This window comes from Nicotiana tomentosiformis, chromosome 4 (genome assembly GCF_000390325.3).
Source record: "Nicotiana tomentosiformis chromosome 4, ASM39032v3, whole genome shotgun sequence".
NCBI lineage: Eukaryota > Viridiplantae > Streptophyta > Magnoliopsida > Solanales > Solanaceae > Nicotiana > Nicotiana tomentosiformis.
In genome coordinates, this window is record NC_090815.1 from 94,741,328 (window position 1) to 94,758,874 (window position 17,547).

The following is a 17,547-nucleotide window of genomic DNA, read 5'->3' on the forward strand; positions in this document are numbered from 1 at the left end:
CATATTAGTGTTCTATAACCAAAAAAAGTTATAAAAGTAACAAAAGTGGCATATAAATATGGGATTAGGTGAGGAAGAACTTTGGGGTCGTTGGCCTCATTCATTGTATATATATTTACTGTCAATCCTAGATTGCTCGTGGGCGGCCTAAAATTTTAGACAACTAGGCAAGTTGTTCGAAAAATAGATCGGCACGATATATAATAAAGAAAAAGTAAAATAACTGTTATAAGAGAAATCAAATTATGTTGGATGTCTATTCTTCCTTCATGATCTTCTCAAATGCTTAATAACATATTCAATGACATATTTTTATTCACTTTTCATGCTTATGTAAAGGCCTTGTAATAGATAAGAAAAACACACAATTGAAAAAGAAATAAGAATCTCTCTTTCTCTCTATATATCTTAGCTTGTTTTTCCTTGTTCGATATTGTTATTTTGAGTTATATTTATAACACGTTATCAGCACGATTGTCACCTTCATTTTTACAATCACATCCTAGTTGTGTTCGATTCTCCTTCAGGTATATCACTATATATTTTTTTAGTTTATGGTAATATATATGCACCAATATGCTATTTATTAATAAATTCATATACTGTTAAGCATTTATTTTAGTTGATCATGTTACTGAAGTTCTCTTACCTTGCTTATTGTTAAAGAAAATATAAGATATAGATCTTAAGTGCATTAAACTAACAAAAAATAATTTAATAAATATGTGTGGACTTGCGTAGAGCAAAACTTATCTTCAAGACATTCTACAAAAATAAAATAGTGATAACCAAGGTGACAAAGTAATTATTGTACATACTAGTTTAAATTACTTTACAATTGGTGAAAAGTAATATTTGAATACATTCACTCTTATCACCGTATATGGTTATTCCTCAAATCCACGTTTATAATAAATTGCTTTTCTTTTACCATACTAAATATATCTCTTTGTGTTTATTCATATACTCCATAATTCTTATTTATTTGACATATATATATTATATGTTACTTTTTATACTACATATTTGAAGTGATCAACTTCTTAATTAGTTGTCTGATTTATTTTTACAAGTATATTTTCATTGAAAATTATTTGTATTTGTTCTAACCCATTTACTTTTGTGATTAGTTTCAATATGTCAAACTTGTCAAAGCTTGAATTTGTGGCACTAGACATTACCGGGAAGAATTATTTATCATGGGTCCTTGATGCTGAAATTCACCTTGACGCTAAAGGTCTTGGAAATACTATTATACAAGAAAATGAAGCATCAAATCAGGATAAAGCGAAGGCCATGATTTTCCTTCGTCATCATCTACATGAAGGGTTAAAAACTGAATATTTAACTGTAAAAGATCCACTTGAGTTATGGATTAATTTGAAGGATCGATATGACCACCTAAAACTTATGGTATTACCGAAAGCTCGGTATGAATGGATACATTTAAGGTTGCAAGACTTCAAAACCGTAAGTGAGTATAATTCGGCTATCTTTAAAGTAAGTTCTCTATTAAAATTATGTGGAGACACTATCACAGATGAGGACTTATTAGAAAAAATATTTTCTACTTTTCACGCTTCAAATGTGGTGCTACAACATCAATACCGTGAAAAGGGTTTTAAGAAATATTCTGAGTTAATCACATGCCTACTTGTGGCAGAGCAGAATAATACTCTATTAATGAAAAATCATGAAACCCGTCCCACTGGGTCAGCACCATTCCCGGAAGTGAATGCTGTAGCAGCATATGATAAGTCTGAAAGAAAACAAAATAATTACTGTGGTCGTGGACATAGTCGTAGACGTGGACGTGGCAGGGGACGAAATAATTATCATCATTATGGTGGAAGTAATCAGGAGAACAATAAGGGTTCTCAAATTAATCCTTCAAAAAGTAAAATTAGTATGTGTCACCGATGTGGTATGAAAGGTCATTGGGCACGCATTTGTCGTACGCCAGATTATTTTGTCAAACTTTATCAAGCCTCCATTAGAAAGAAAGAAAATAATGTGGAGGCACACTTGACCTTTCAAAATAATGATGATGAAGCAGGTCCCTCAAACAAATATGATTCTGAGGCACATCTTGCATATAAAGATGATGATTTTGGAGGCCTAGCAAATATTACTCATTTAGAAGCTGGAGACTTCTTTGAGGATATTGACTGAAGAACTAATCATCTTACTGGGAATGAAGCTATAATAAAAGTTGTCATTTTGTTATATTTGCAACTAGTTTATTTTTCTTTAGTGTATTTTCCTAATGTATCATGTGTTGCTAGTTTCTATATTCCTAATGTATTTCTTAATATATATTTTGTTTGTCTTTCGTATTTCTTATAATGTACTTTTTAATTTTTTTTTATGAAGAATATGAAAGTTTTTCGGTCTTCAGTTGGACTCAAGATTAATAAAGATGATATATGTCTTCTGGATAGTGCTATAACATACACTATTTTAAGAGATAAGAGATATTTCTCTTATTTGATAATGAAAGAAGCCAATGTTAATACAATATCCGGTAGTACAAAATTAATTAAAGGTTCTGGAAGAGCCAATTTATTACTACCAGGAGGAACAAATTTGGCTATTGATGAAGCACTATATTGTAGTAAATCTCAAAGAAACTTATTAAGTTTCAAAGATATTCGCCAAAATGGCTACCATATTGAGACTACAAATGAGGAAAAGATTGAATATCTTTATATTACTACAATAATGTCTGGTAAGAAATATGTGCTTGAAATGTTACCTGCTCTTTCCTCCGGCTTATACTACACAAGTATTAGCAAGATTGAAAACGCATGCCATAGTAAATGAAAAGTTTACTAATCAAGATAATTTTATTATTTGGCATGACCGGTTGGGTCATCCTGGTTCTACTATGATGCGTAAAATAATTGAGAATTCACATGGACATTCAATGAAGAACCATAAGATTCTTCAATTTAAAGAATTCTCTTGTGCTGCATGTTCTCAAGGCAAATTAATTATTAGACCATCAGCTATTAAAGTTAGGATGGAATCCCCTACATTTCTGGAACGTATACAGGGTGATATATGTGGGCCCATTCACCCTCCATGTGGACCATTCAGATATTATATGGTTTTGGTAGATGCATCTACAAGATGGTCACATGTGTGCTTACTATCAACTCGCAATATGGCACTTGCGAGATTGTTGGCTCAAATAATAAAGCTAAGAGCACAATTTTCAGATTATGCAATTAAGACAATTAGTTTTGATAATGCTGGTGAGTTTACATCCAAAGCTTTTAATGATTATTGTATATCAACTGGGATAACAATTGAGCATCCGGTTGCTCATGTTCATACACAAAATGGTCTAGCGAAATCATTGATCAAACGCCTCCAATTAATTGCTAGACCAATGCTTATGAGAACAAAACTTCCCATTTCAATATGGGGTCATGCTATTTTACATGCAGCAGCACTTGTGCAGATAAGACCCACAAGTTATCATAAAGTCTCCCCATTGCAATTGGCTTTTGGTCAGGAGCTAAATATTTCTCATCTTAAAATCTTTGGTTGTGCGATATATGTTCCAATTGCTCCACCACAATGCACAAAGATGGGTCCCCAAAGAAGGTTGGGAGTATATATTGGGTATGAATCTCCTTCTATTATAAAATATCTGGAGCCTATGACTGGAGATTTATTTACAGCAAAATTTTCTGATTGTCATTTTGATGAATCAGTATACCCAATATTAGGGGGAGAAAATAAGCAGCTGAGAAAGGAGATAGATTGGAATGTATTATCAATATCTCATTTAGATCCTCGAACAAATCAATGTGAACAAGAGGTTCAAAAGATAATTCATTTGCAAAAAATTGCAAATCAACTGCCATATGCATTCACTGACCTACCAAGGGTGACTAAGTCACATATTCCAGCTGCTAATGCTCCAATTCGAGTGCATATCCCGGTAGGACAATTAATTAAAGCAAATAATTTTAAACCACGCTTGAAACGTGGTAGACCTATCAGTTCTAAGGATAAAAATCCTCGAAAAAGAAAAGGAGCAAATGATCAAAGTGATCATAATACAGAGGTAGTGACTCAAGAAGAGCACAAAGACATAACAAATGATAAAACCTCAAGGGAGGTTCAGGTACCTGAAAATGATAAGAATGAAGAGATCTCAATAAGTTATGTCTTAACGGAAAAAAGATGGAACCGAAATAATATTGTTATCGATAACGTTTTTGCTTATAATGTCGCTATTGAAATAATACAACAAGATGAGGATCTTGAACCAAAATCTGTTGATGAATGTAGACAGAGAAATGATTGGCCAAAATGGGAAGATGCTATCCAGGCAGAATTAACTTCACTTGCAAAACGTGAAGTTTTTGGGTCTGTAGTCCAAACACCAAATGGTGTTAAGCCTGTTGGCTATAAATGGGTTTTTGTACGTAAAAGGAATGAGAAAAATGAGGTACAAAGATATAAGGCACGCCTTGTTGCACAAGGATTTTCACAAAGGCCTGGTATCGATTATGAAGAGACATATTCTCCTGTTATGGATGCTATAATGTTCCGTTATCTCATTAGTTTTGCTGTCCATAAAAAGCTTGACATGCATTTAATGGATGTGGTTACAGCCTACCTTTACGGCTCACTCGATAATGAGATATACATGAAAATTTCCCAGAGATTTAAAATGCCTGATGCACATAATTCGAAGTCCCGGGAAATATTTTTTATCAAACTACAAAGATCTTTGTATGGTCTAAAGCAATCAGGTAGAATGTGGTATAACCGCCTTAATGAGTATTTATTAAAGGAAGGTTATATAAATGATACCATTTGTCCATGTGTTTTTATAAAGAAAACAACATCAGAGTTTGTTGTACTTGCTGTATATGTTGATGACATAAACCTTATTGGAACTCCTACAGAACTCCAAAAGGCAATTGATTATTTAAAGAAGGAATTTGAGATGAAAGATCTCGGAAAAACAAAATTATGTCTTGGTTTGCAAATTGAACATTTGGCAAACGGGACTTTTGTTCATCAATCTGCCTACATAGAAAAGGTATTGAAACGGTTTTACATGGATGAAGCACATCCATTAAGTACTCCGATGATTGTTAGATCACTTGATGCGAATAAGGATCCGTTCCGACCTCAAGAAAAGAATGAAGAACTTCTTGGTCCTGAAGTACCATATCTTAGTGCAATTGGTGCACTTATGTATCTTGCTAACACTACAAGGCCTGACATAACTTTTTCAGTTAATGTCTTAGCAAGATATAGCTCTGCTCCTACAATGAGACATTGGAATGGAATCAAACACATATTGCGGTATCTAAAAGGGACTATCGATATGGGGTTATTTTATGGCAATGATTGCAGTCCCGATCTTGTTAGTTATGCCGATGCTGGGTATTTATCTGACCCACACAAGGCTCGATCTCAAACAGGCTATGTGTTTACATATGGAGGCACTGCCATATCTTGGCGATCGACTAAGCAATCAATAGTGGCTACTTCATCTAATCATGCTGAGATAATTGCTATTCATGAAGCAAGTCGAGAATGTGTATGGTTGAGGTCTATAATACACCTTATTCGAGACAAGTGTGGTTTGAAGTGTGATAAATTACCCACAATTTTGTATGAAGACAATGCAGCATGCATAGCCCAATTGAAAGGAGGATTCATAAAAGGGGATAGGACAAAGCACATTTCACCAAAGTTATTTTTCACACATGATCTTCAAACGAATGGTGATATCAATGTGCAACAGATCCGTTCAAGTGATAATATGGCTGATTTGTTCACCAAATCTCTACCGACGTCAACCTTCAAGAAACTAGTGTACAAGATTGGGATGCGAAAGCTCAAGGATGTGAATTGATGCTCTCATCAGGGGGAGTTAATACGCGTTGTACTCTTTTTCCCTTACAAGGTTTTGTCCCACTGGGTTTTCCTTGCAAGGTTTTTAACGAGGCAACCAAAAGGCGTATTTCTAAACATGTGTACTCTTTTTCCTTCACTATGATTTTTTTTTCAATAGGATTTTTTCCTAATAAGGTTTTAGCGAGGCACATTATCTATGGACATCCAAGGGGGAGTGTTATAAGAGAAATCAAATTATGTTGGATGTCTACTCTTCCTCCATGATCTTCTCAAATGCTTAATGACATATTCAATGACATATTTCTATGCTTAATGACATATTCAATGACATATTTTTATTCACTTTTCATGCCTATATAAAGGCCTTGTAATAGATAGGAAAAACACACAATTGAAGAAGAAATAAGAATCTCTCTTCCTCTCTTTCTCTCTATATATCTTAGCTTGTTTTTCCTTGTTCGATATTGTTATTTTGAGTTATATTTATAACAATAACAACGTTATTTTGTAATTTTTTAATCTTAGAGACTATAATAACTAATGATATGTGTAAACAGATCACGAAAATGGTCCTCTCCCTCGTGAGGACCGTCAACCTCGAGGGCCCCCAAAGCTTGGGCCTCTCAAATCACCCCTTCGAAAAAGGTGGGGAGAGTAGACAAGTCTCTAATTACTATTGCCCCAAGCGAGTCGCTTGGGGCGTTCTCCTCGGTTCGGAGAGCTTCAGGATTGGCCTTTTCGGATATACCCACCGGTTGTCGAGTTCGCTGAGAGGCATCCTCGACCTCCATTAACTTGGGGACTTTGCCCGAATCCTTCTCTGATACCACCTCAGTTTGAGGCGTAGACAGACAAACCACCACCGATCCAGCTGCCTTTGAGGCATCAATGGTTTTCTTCACTCGGGCCACCAATACAGACCCATCGTCTTCTTATTCCTCGTCTCCATCCCTTAGACACCGAACTGATTCTTCGGTCAAAGGGATGGTATTCTTTCTCGGCTTACGAGCCGTCCTCTTCTTCAGTTTTAAATCTTTGGAAGTAGAGGCCCTTTTTCTCTTATTATCCTTCACCAGTTTTGGAAAAAAGGCCGAAGTCCCTTCCTCGCCGGGCGGGGGCCTCAAAATCATATCTTTGCCCAGACCTACACTCTAACGACCCGGCCGGTCGTTTTGACTATTGCAATCCCGTTCCCCTATTTACTGCTCTAATTGTGAATTACAGTTGTTATTTGGCTTGCCGGGGTAATTGGTTTGGGTTAGGTGAGGCTTTGAAATAATTTAGAGCGCTTAGTTCCAAGGTTTAGAATTTAAGTTAAAAAGGTTGACCGGATGCTAACTTATGTGTAACGACCTCGGAGAAATTTTGATAAGGAAATTAAGTTTTGGTGGTGCCGAGGTAGATCAATTATTGCAAAATGGTCATTTCTGCGACCAGTATGCGGTCGCTGAATCACTCTGCGGACCGCATAATGGTCGCAAAGTGGAACAAGAGGAGGGCAAGATTTGAGGAAAATCTGCGGTGCACTATGCGACCGCAGACTTGTTTTGCGGTGCATTATGCGACCGTATAACAAGTATGCGGACCACATAATAACCGTAGAACAGGTCATAACGCCCAGATTTGGAGGCCAAATTATGCGGCCGGTATGCGGACCGCATACCTGTTATGCGATCGCATATGCGACCGCATAACTGTGTCGCAGCTTCCATTCTTTCTAATTTTTGACATGACCCAACTTCGATTTATAGCCCTTGAAGCTCATTTTTGAGCCAAAATCTGATATTTTAGAAAGAGGTGAGAGCATTTTAGAGAGAGAAATTGAAGACTTAGTCATTTATCCATCAATTCTTGTTCAAGGTTTGAAGATTTCACAAGGATCTAGCTAGGGCTTCAAAAAGGTAAGAATTGCTTTCCCTAATTCTTCAATTTCGGGTTTAGAGTAAAGATGAGTGATTAATAGTATGATTCTTGGGTGTAAGAGTATTATGTATACATACCAATAAGGTTGTGGGAGGATTGTTAAGTTCAAATGGGTAAGGATTGGGTTGAAAATGGTAGAAATCTTCATAGACTTTAATTGAAGATTTGAGGGTCGAGTTGATGTTGGATTTTCATAAAATTTATATGGTTGGACTCGTGGTTGGATGGGCGTTCATATTCTATAACTTTTGTCGGGTTCCGAAACATGGGCCCTACGGGCGAATTTTGAGTTAATTTGGGATTTTATTGGGAAAATTAGTATTTCCTTATGGAATTAATTACAATAATTTGTATTGACTGATTCGAATTAATTGTGGCTTGATACGAGGCTTTTAGAGACCAATTCTCGTGGCAAGGGCATAGCAGAATAAATAATTATACGGGTTGAGGTAAGTAACAGTTATAAATATGGTCCTGAGGGTATGAAACCCCGGATTTTGTGTCATGTGATTATTTTGGAGGTGACGCACATGCTAGGTGACGGGCGTATGGGCGTGCACCGAAGGGATTGTGACTTGGTCCGTCCCGTGAAACTATAAAGTGGAATAACCTGTTGTTAGCTATAAGTTCTCTTGTGTTAAAGAAATTTGACTGTTAATCATGTTAAAAATCATACTTAGGCTATGTGATAGTACCGTTGGGACCCACATAGGTCTCTTACTTGTTGAATTAATTGCTAATTGTTGTCTTATAGTCAGTCATGATTTTTCTTGCGTATTATACCTCAGTCTTTCTGGATATTTGTTGATATACTATGTTATCTTTGTTTGGGCTGATCTTTGTGATTTCTGAGAGCCCGAGAGACTTGAGAGGTTGAGGATTGAGTAAGGCCGAGGGCCTATCAGTGAGGTAAGGATATTATGGCACGTGAGTTGTCCGTGCAGATTATGGCACTTGGATTGTAGGAGCCCCTCCGGAGTCTGTACACACCCCTAGTGAGCGCGGGTACCCATTAAGTGTAAGTGTTGAGGGCTGAGAGCCGAGTGGTTGAGCTGTTGTGATGAGCTGAGTGACTGTTGCCTGAGAGGCTGTACTTGCTTTGCATTTGTTGTTGCACTTGGTTGTGATCTGTCATTGTTGTGAAATCTCTGAAAGAATTTATATCCGAATTACTTGAAATTGAACTGTATAAAATTTATTTGACTTAAACTGCCGGATTCGAAAGCATGTCTATTCTTTGCTAGAATTACTGAAAGTGAACTATAACTGTATAGCTCGTCATTATCTTTAGTTCCTTAGTTATGTTTGTTACTTGCTGAGTTGGTTGTACTCATACTACACCCTGCACTTTGTGTGCAGATCCAGGTGTTCCTGGACATAGCGGGTGTTGATCATTTCGCGCAGTTGATTTTCAGGAGATTTTGAGGTAGCTGTCGTGTTCCGCAGACCTTGTCTCTCCTTCTCTATATCCTTGTATAGTGTATTTGGTCTCAAAATATTATAGATCGTATTTTCAAGATTTGTACTCATATTAGATGCTCATGTACTCAGTGACACCATGTTTTGGGAGTGTTGTATCGAAAGTTGCTAGATTTTTGGTATATTATTAAACGTTACGTTTTTAAATTTAAAGAAAATCGTGGGTTATTGATGTTGTCGGCTTGCTTAGTACTGAGATAGGCGCCATCAGAATAGGTTAGAATTTTTGGGTCGTGACATACACACAAGAAAATTGATTAAGTATATGGAAAACACTTTGTTCGAACTATCAAAGATACAAGAAAGAGTCTTACCATGATTTTTGGCCTCCAATCAGTCTTATGACAAATCACGCCATGAGCGCTCAGTGTATGTAGAGGTCAAAGCCAGGTCCCGTACCCCAGTTCTTGAGGTCAGGAACTCCACTGGGAATCCAAGGAGCCGCTGCATCACAAAAGGGGATATCAGTGAGAAAGAAACGAAGGGGCAAAACAATAAGAGATACCAGCAGAGTTACACTTATGCTTCATGTTCCACTCCTCGGGAAATGGCATCTTCTTGGCCGGTATTAGGTCCGAAGTCTTCACTCGAATGAACCTACCCATCTAACCTCGATCCTTGTCCTCATCTATGCTCGAGAACAGAACCTTGGTGGCCCGGTGGTAAGGTTTTATTAACCCGCCTCGAAAGAGGCGGAAGCTGTACAATCGAATGAGGTGGTCGAGGGTGAAAGGCATCCCCTTGATTTTGTTCACAAAGAAATGGATCAAAATAACGATCCGCCAAGAAGAAGGATGGATTTGGCCTAGGGTTATTTGGTATTGACGGCAAAAATCAATAATAACAGGGTCGAGAGGACCTAACGTGAAAGGGTAAGTATACACACCTAAAACCCCTTTCACATGAGTAGTAATATCTTCTTCGGGAGACGGGATTACCACTTCTTTATTCTCTTAGTTGCAATCTTTTCTTATCTGTTCGAGATGCCCCTCGGTTATCGAACAAATATACCTCGATACTGGCTCACATCGGCCGGGAACTGATGAGCCTTTGTCGACCTTAAAATCAGAGGTAAGAACACACACCCTGGGAACACACTCCTCAGGCCGTGGCTCCACCTGTGTTTTGTCGGCGGCAGGTTGTGAAGAATAAGCTTTTTCTTTTTGAGGAACGACTTTTGATGTTTTCACCATTTTGGTTTTGAAGATCGAGAATAGAAGGAGATGACAAAGATATGGTATTTTGAAGAAAGGTTTTGCAGTGAAAATCAGAAAAGGAAGATTTTGCAATAAAAATCACAGGCTTGCAGATAAACTCATAAGATGCGAGAAAGAGCTTCGAAAATTTGGAAACTGGAGATGTAAAAGTGATAAATGGTAAAAAGAGAAGCTATTTATAGATTGGGGAATGACGGTTCAATATCAACAGTGGCCAACCACCGTCTGACACGCATTTAATGCTTTGGTAAACTGAACCGATGGGACAGCTATCACGTACGTCATGGTTGGGCTCGATGCTAATGTCAGTGTATATTTGATCGAGCCATTGGGAAATCATATCGTTTCTTGCCATATCCTTCCCAAGAAATGAGGAGACTATCTGTATACGGTCGAAACCGATTTTGGCCTTCGTACGACTGGTAAAAATGGGAACATAATAGACCGAAGAGCGTCTTCATAATTTCGGGATAAGATCCGAAGCTGGGTTACCGAGCTTCGAGTTTCAGGGACCGATCAATACCGAGCTTAAAGTCATTGTCGACCTCGAATCCAAATCAAACCATGATGCGAAACAACATTATCGAGCTTGAGAGCCAAAGACCGACCAATGCTGGGCCCGAATCAATACTGGGCCCCGAGTCAAAATCGAGCTCGAATCAATATCGATCTCGATTCAGTATCGAGCTCGAGTCAATATCGAGCCTATAGAAAAGAGCCGTTATGGCCGCACTAAGGAAGAGAATCTCCGCAGGAAAAAGGAAAAAATTGATTTATCATGGTTCCCCACTATGTATTTTTAAATTTATCTAAAGTAAGATCCCCCACTATAAGAGCGATGACTATTATCTCTGTAAAGGAACAACTATTGAGGCATTAAAAAAAAAATACCATAACTCAGTTACTGTGCATATACTCCATATTGAAAGATTATCATTTTGAGCTTTATATATTATTTTCATCTGGCTTATTCATAAATCATCCTCCCTTAAACCTCGTTAGTATTTTCGTTTTTGACAGTTAATACTCGATATTTATGCTTATATGATTTGTATCAAGATATATCACGTACCCTTAGAACTACGTACAAATTCAACTCAATCCATTTTTCGAGTAAACAGTTTGGCGCCCACCGTGGGGCTAAGAATAATAGTGGTTATTTGATACGAATCTGCAAAACACACCATTTTACGTTTGTTGTTGAAAGAGTCTTTGATTTTGGATTGGCAACGCCGAACTCTCAATTAATGGCCTTACCTATCGACAACGAAGCTGACCTTCAAGGTGAGAATAACAACTTGACGCCCAGGGCTGAAAGGCCGCTTATCGATACCGTTGGGTCTCGAGTCCAAGTACCATTAAACATTAATTCGCATGTAGCCATTGAGGCAAACCAACATTCTGAACCTGAAAATAACATTCATGGTGGTACTCGATCTGCAGCTCGAGACACCCATAACATTGAGGAAAATGGAATCGGCTTGAGTATGATTTGTTGCAAGCTCAACAGGTAGCGATAGCTCAGTTGCAGAGTCAAACCCAGATACCGAGTAGGCCGGAGCCTACTCCACCTCGAGAAGTCACCCACAGAATGGAGCCAGCTATAGTAAGGTCAAATGAGCAAGAATCGGGGATTAATCCCGATATTACTAAGATGTTCGAAGAACTGACCAAACGAATAGAATCAGGAGAAAGGAGGATCAAGGCAAACGACAAAAAGATGGAAACGTATAACTCCAGGGTTGATCAGATCCCGGGGGCACCACTAGTGTTGAAAGGTTTGGATTCCAAAAAATTCGTGCAAAATCCTTTTCCACCAAGTGCAGCTCCAAAACCCCCAAAACATTCCGCATGCCCGATATTCCTAAATATAATGGAACGACCGATCCCAACGAACATGTCACCTCTTATACATGTGCCATTAAAGGGAATGACCTAGAAGATGATGAGATCGAATCTGTACTGTTAGAAAAATTCGGAGAGACCCTTTCGAAGGGAGCAATGATTTGGTATCACAACCTACCACCAAACTCCATCGACTCATTCGCCATGTTAGCAGATTCTTTTGTAAAGGCAAACGCAGGGGCCATAAAGGTCATAATGAGAAAATCAGACCTTTACAAAGTGAGACAAAGGGGTAACTGAAATGCTGAGGGAGTTGGTGTCCCGATTTCAAATAGAACGCATATAATTGCCACCGGTTACAGATGATTGGGCCGTTCAAGATTTCACCCAAGGGTTGAACGAGCGGAGTTCGATAACATCACGTCAGTTGAAACAAAGTTTGATCGAGTATCCGGCTGTAACCTGGGCAGATATGCACAACCGATATCAATCAAAGATCAGGGTCGAAGACGACCAACTAGGGGCCCCTTCCGGTTTAGTACATCCAAACAGGTCGGTAGTCAAAAACCAGAGGGACATCGACAGAGAGCCAAGGTCTAACAGAGACCAATATCAACCATATACCACAGATCGAAGGAACAATGGTTTAGGATGCAATTCCACCCGGAACAATCAAAGAAGTGATCGAGGACAGAGTTCTCGGGGACTTATGAGAAAAAATGGTTTTGACAAATATGCCGACCCCACAGAGGCACCTCGGTTATCAGAATATAACTTTAGCATCGATGCATTAGGCATTATATCGGCAATCAGAAGGATCAAAGATACTTGGTGGACCAGACCCATACAAACCGATCCTTCCCAAAGAAACCCAAATTTGATGTGCAAGTACCATGGCACGCATGGTCACAAGACCGAGGATTGCAAACATTTAAGGGAGGAGGTAACCCATCTATTAAACGAGGGCCACGTTCGAGAGTTCCTCAGCGATCGAGCCAAGAATCATTTCAGAGAAAGAGACGCCAATAGGAAAAATGAACAGGAGGAACCCCAACATGTCATTCATATGATCGTCGATGGGGTCGACATTCCACAGGGACCCGTGTTCAAACACATTAAGGTGTCAACCACTAGGGAAAAATGAACCCGAGATTATGTGCCCGAAGGCACTTTGTCATTCAATAATGAAGAAGCAGAATGCATTTCTCAGCCCCACAATGACACTCTGGTAATTTCTATCTTATTAAGTAAAGTACAAGTTAAGCGTGTTTTAGTGGATCCAGGTAGTTCAGCGAATATCATCCGACCGAGGGTCGTAGAACAGCTCGGACTATAGAATCAAATCGTACCCGCAACTCGGGTTTTAAACGGCTTCAATATGGCCAGTGAAACAACTAAAGGGGAGATTATTCTACCGGTGAACGTGGCTGGAACAATTTAAGACACCAATTTCCACGTAATCGAGGGTGGCATGAGAGATCTTGGATCCACAATATGAGGGCAGTCCCTTCGACCCTCCACCAAGTGATGAAATTAGCGATGTCGGACAGTGTAAAACAGTATACGGGGAACAGCATGCTGCAAAGGAAATATTTGCGGTCGATGAGGTAACACCGATATCGACACTATCAACCTCGGAAAGGTCGAGCATCAAAGGTAAAGAGGAAATCAAATAGCAATCACAACCATCAGCCTCGACTGAATCGGGGAAGCAGAAGATAGAAGAAGAAGATGAGGACTTTATGACCCCTCGAACTTTTATTATTCCCGAAGATTCCTACGCCACCAAATCAACGGTCGAAGAGCTGGAATAGGTTATATTGACCGAGTACCGGCCCGAGCGAAAGGTATACTTGGGAACGGGATTAACCCCCGAACTCAGGAAAAAACTTATTCAATTTCTTATTAATAACATAGATATTTTTGCTTGGTCCCATTTAAACATGTCAGGGATCCCACCAAAGATAACGATGCATCGGCTAAGCCTGGACCCCGAGTTCAAACCGGTGAAGCAAAAGAGGAGACCCCAGTCCAAGATAGAGCACACATTCATAAAGGATGAGGTAGCTAAACTTCTCAAAATAGGATCCATTAGGTGAAATATCCCGAATGGTTAGCCAATGTAGTTGTAGTCCCTAAAAAAGGTGACAAACTTAGAATGTGTGTAGATTATAAGGATTTAAAAAAGGCGTGCCTAACATCGATCGCATGATAGATGCCACGGTCGGCCACGAGATCCTTACTTTTCTCTATGCCTATTTCGGGTACAATCAAATCCAAATGAACCCGGAGGACCGAGAAAAGACTTCATTTATCACTAAGTATGGAACATATTGTTATAATGTAATGCCCTTCGGGCTAAAAAATGCAAGAGCTACTTATCAACGCCTAGTAAATAAAATGTTCGAAGAACAAATAGGTAAATTGATGGAAGTTTATATTGACGACATGCTAGTTAAGTCCCTGCGCGTAGAGGAACATTTGGTTCATTTGCAGGAAACATTCGAGATTTTAAGAAAATACAACATGAAGCTCAACCCCGAGAAATGTGCTTTCGGGGTTGGTTCGGGCAAGTTCCTTAGCTTCATGGTATCGAATCGGGAATCGAGATTAATCCCGATAAAATCAAGGCCATCGAATACATCACCGTCGTGGACAGTGTAAAAGCCGTACAGAAGCTAACCGGACAGATATCTGACTTAGGACGATTCATTTCGAGGTCATCGGATCGAAGCCACCTATTTTTCTCTCTACTCAAAAAGAAGAACGATTTCGCTTAGACCCCGGAATACTAACATGCATTAGAGGAATTGAAGCGATACCTATTGAGCCCATCGCTGCTTCACACTCCGAAGGCAGATGAGAAACTTTACTTGTACTTGGCAGTATTGAAAATAACGGTAAGTGGTGTCCTAGTTCGAGAGGATCAAGGTACGCAATTTCCCGTTTATTATATAAGTCGAACCTTAGGGGAAGCAGAAACTAGATATCCACACTTAGAGAAATTGGCACTTGCACTGATAAACGCCTCTAGAAAGTTAAGACCATACTTTCAATGTCACCCCATATGCGTATTAACCACTTACCCACTTCGTAATATTTTGCACAAGCCCAAACTATCGGACCGATTGGCCATATGGGTCGTCAAACTAAGTGGGTACGATATCGAATATCAACCCCGGACGGCCATCAAGTCTCAAATTTTAGCGAATTTCGTGGCCGATTTCACGCCAACCCTCGTACCCGAAGTTGAAAAGAAATTCTTGTTAAAATCGGGTACATCATCGGGGGTATGGACTCTCTTCACGGACGGTGCCTCGAATGTGACGGGGTTCGGGACGGGCATCGTTTTGAAGCTGCCCACGGGTAGCACTATTAGGCAATCTATCAAAACTTCTAGGTTGACTAACAATAAGGCCGAGTATGAGGCCATGATTACAGGTCTCGAACTAGCCAAAAGCTTGGGAGCAGAAGTCATTGAAGCCAAGTGTGACTCTTTACTGGTGGTAAACCAAGTAAACAAAACCTTCGATGTTTGAGAGGATAGAATGCAAAGGTATTTGGACAAACTGCAGGTAACTTTGCACCGTTTCAAAGAATGGACTTTACAACATGTACCTCAAGAACAAAACAATGAGGCCGATGCACTTGCAAATTTGGGGTCGTCGATCGAGGAAGATGAGATCAGCTCGGGGACTGTCGTTCAACTCTCAAAATCCGTAATCGAGAAAGGTCATGCCGAGATAAACTCTACAAGCTTAACCTGGGATTGAAGGAATAAATATATTAAATACTTGAAGAACGGACAGCTCCCATCGGACCCTATAAATCAAAGCTGCTCGATTCACATTGGCTGAAGATGGAACATTATACATTAGGACATTCGATGGACCGTTGGCAGTATGCTTAGGATCAGGCGATACCGATTACGTTTTACGAGAGGTCTATGAAGGCACTTATGGGAACCACTCCGGCGCCGAATCACTGGTTCACAAAATCATTAGAGCATGATACTACTGGGATAGCATGGAAAAAGACACTAAAGAGTTTGTTCGAAAATGTGATAAATGCCAAAGTTTGCACCGATGATCCATCGGCCCAGAGAACATCTTCATTCAATCCTATCCCCATGGCCATTCATGAAATGGGGGATGGACATCGTCGGCCTTCTACCGTCAGCCCTAGGTAAAGCTAAGTTCATTTTATTTATGACTGACTATTTCTCTAAATGGGTTGAAGCACAAGCATTTGAGAAAGTGAGAGAGAAAGAGGTTATAGACTTCATCTAGGATCACACCGTATGTCGATTTGGGATACCCGCCGATATAGTGTGTGACAATGGAAAATAATTTATCGACAGCAAGGTTACGAAATTCCTCGAAAACCATAAAATAAAAAGGATTTTAACAACGCCGTACCACCCTAGTGAGAACGGATAGGTAGAATCGAAGAACAAAACTATCATTCAAAATATAAAGAAAAGGTTGAACGACGCTAAGGGGAAATGGAGAGAAATTTTACCCGAAGTCCTTTGGGCATATCGAACAACATCAAAGTCCAGTACGGGGGCAACCCCATTCTCCTTAGTATATGGTTCTGAGGCCTTGATTCCAATCGAAGTCGTGGAACCCAGTGCGAGGTTTCGACATACAACGGGAGAGTCAAATCACGAGGCTATGAATACTAGCCTCGAATTATTGGATGAAAAGCGAGAAGCCGCTCTTGTCCGACTGACCGCCCAAAAATAGCGGATCGAAAGATACTATAATCGAAGAACCAATCTTCGCCATTTTAAAATCGGGGACTTAGTGCTTAGGAAAGTCACCCTCAACACCCGAAATCCAAATGAAGGAAAACTGGGTCCAAACTGGGAAGGACCGTATCGGGTACTCGAAATCGTCGATAAAGGATCCTACAAGATCGATGTTATAAACGGCAAACAACTACCAAGCAATTGGAATGTGTCGCACCTAAAACGATACTACTACTAAGGTATGACCCTCCCATGTTCGTTTATATTTCGAAACTAACCCTTGTAGGAGTTCGACCAAAAATAGGAATGGGTTATTCAACACAAAGCCTTAGGCCTGAAAGCATGCGTTGCACTCTTTTTCCCTTAGACCGGTTTATCACAGATGGGGTTTTCGGCAAGGTTTTTAATGAGGCAACCATTGATCGTGCTAATTTAGAA

At 39.5% G+C, this 17,547-nt stretch overlaps 1 protein-coding gene and 1 long non-coding RNA gene across 2 annotated transcripts; both read left to right on the forward strand.

The window, feature by feature from the left end:
* The first annotated feature begins 389 nt into the window (after positions 1-389).
* LOC138910663 (uncharacterized) lies at positions 390-1,647 on the forward strand. Its single transcript, XR_011415810.1, has 2 exons — positions 390-527; positions 1,131-1,647. It is a non-coding gene; the product is annotated as an uncharacterized lncRNA (long non-coding RNA).
* Positions 1,648-1,683: 36 nt separating this feature from the next.
* On the forward strand, positions 1,684-2,172 carry LOC138910167 (uncharacterized). The gene has a single exon (XM_070201390.1). It carries the CDS (start codon positions 1,684-1,686, stop codon positions 2,170-2,172), a length of 489 nt encoding a protein of 162 aa, XP_070057491.1.
* Positions 2,173-17,547: the final 15,375 nt, after the last annotated feature.

Excerpts from the sequence above, each read along its gene's own strand:
- LOC138910167 (XM_070201390.1), top strand. The coding sequence starts at position 1,684 with ATGAAAAATCATGAAACCCGTCCCACTGGGTCAGCACCATTCCCGGAA.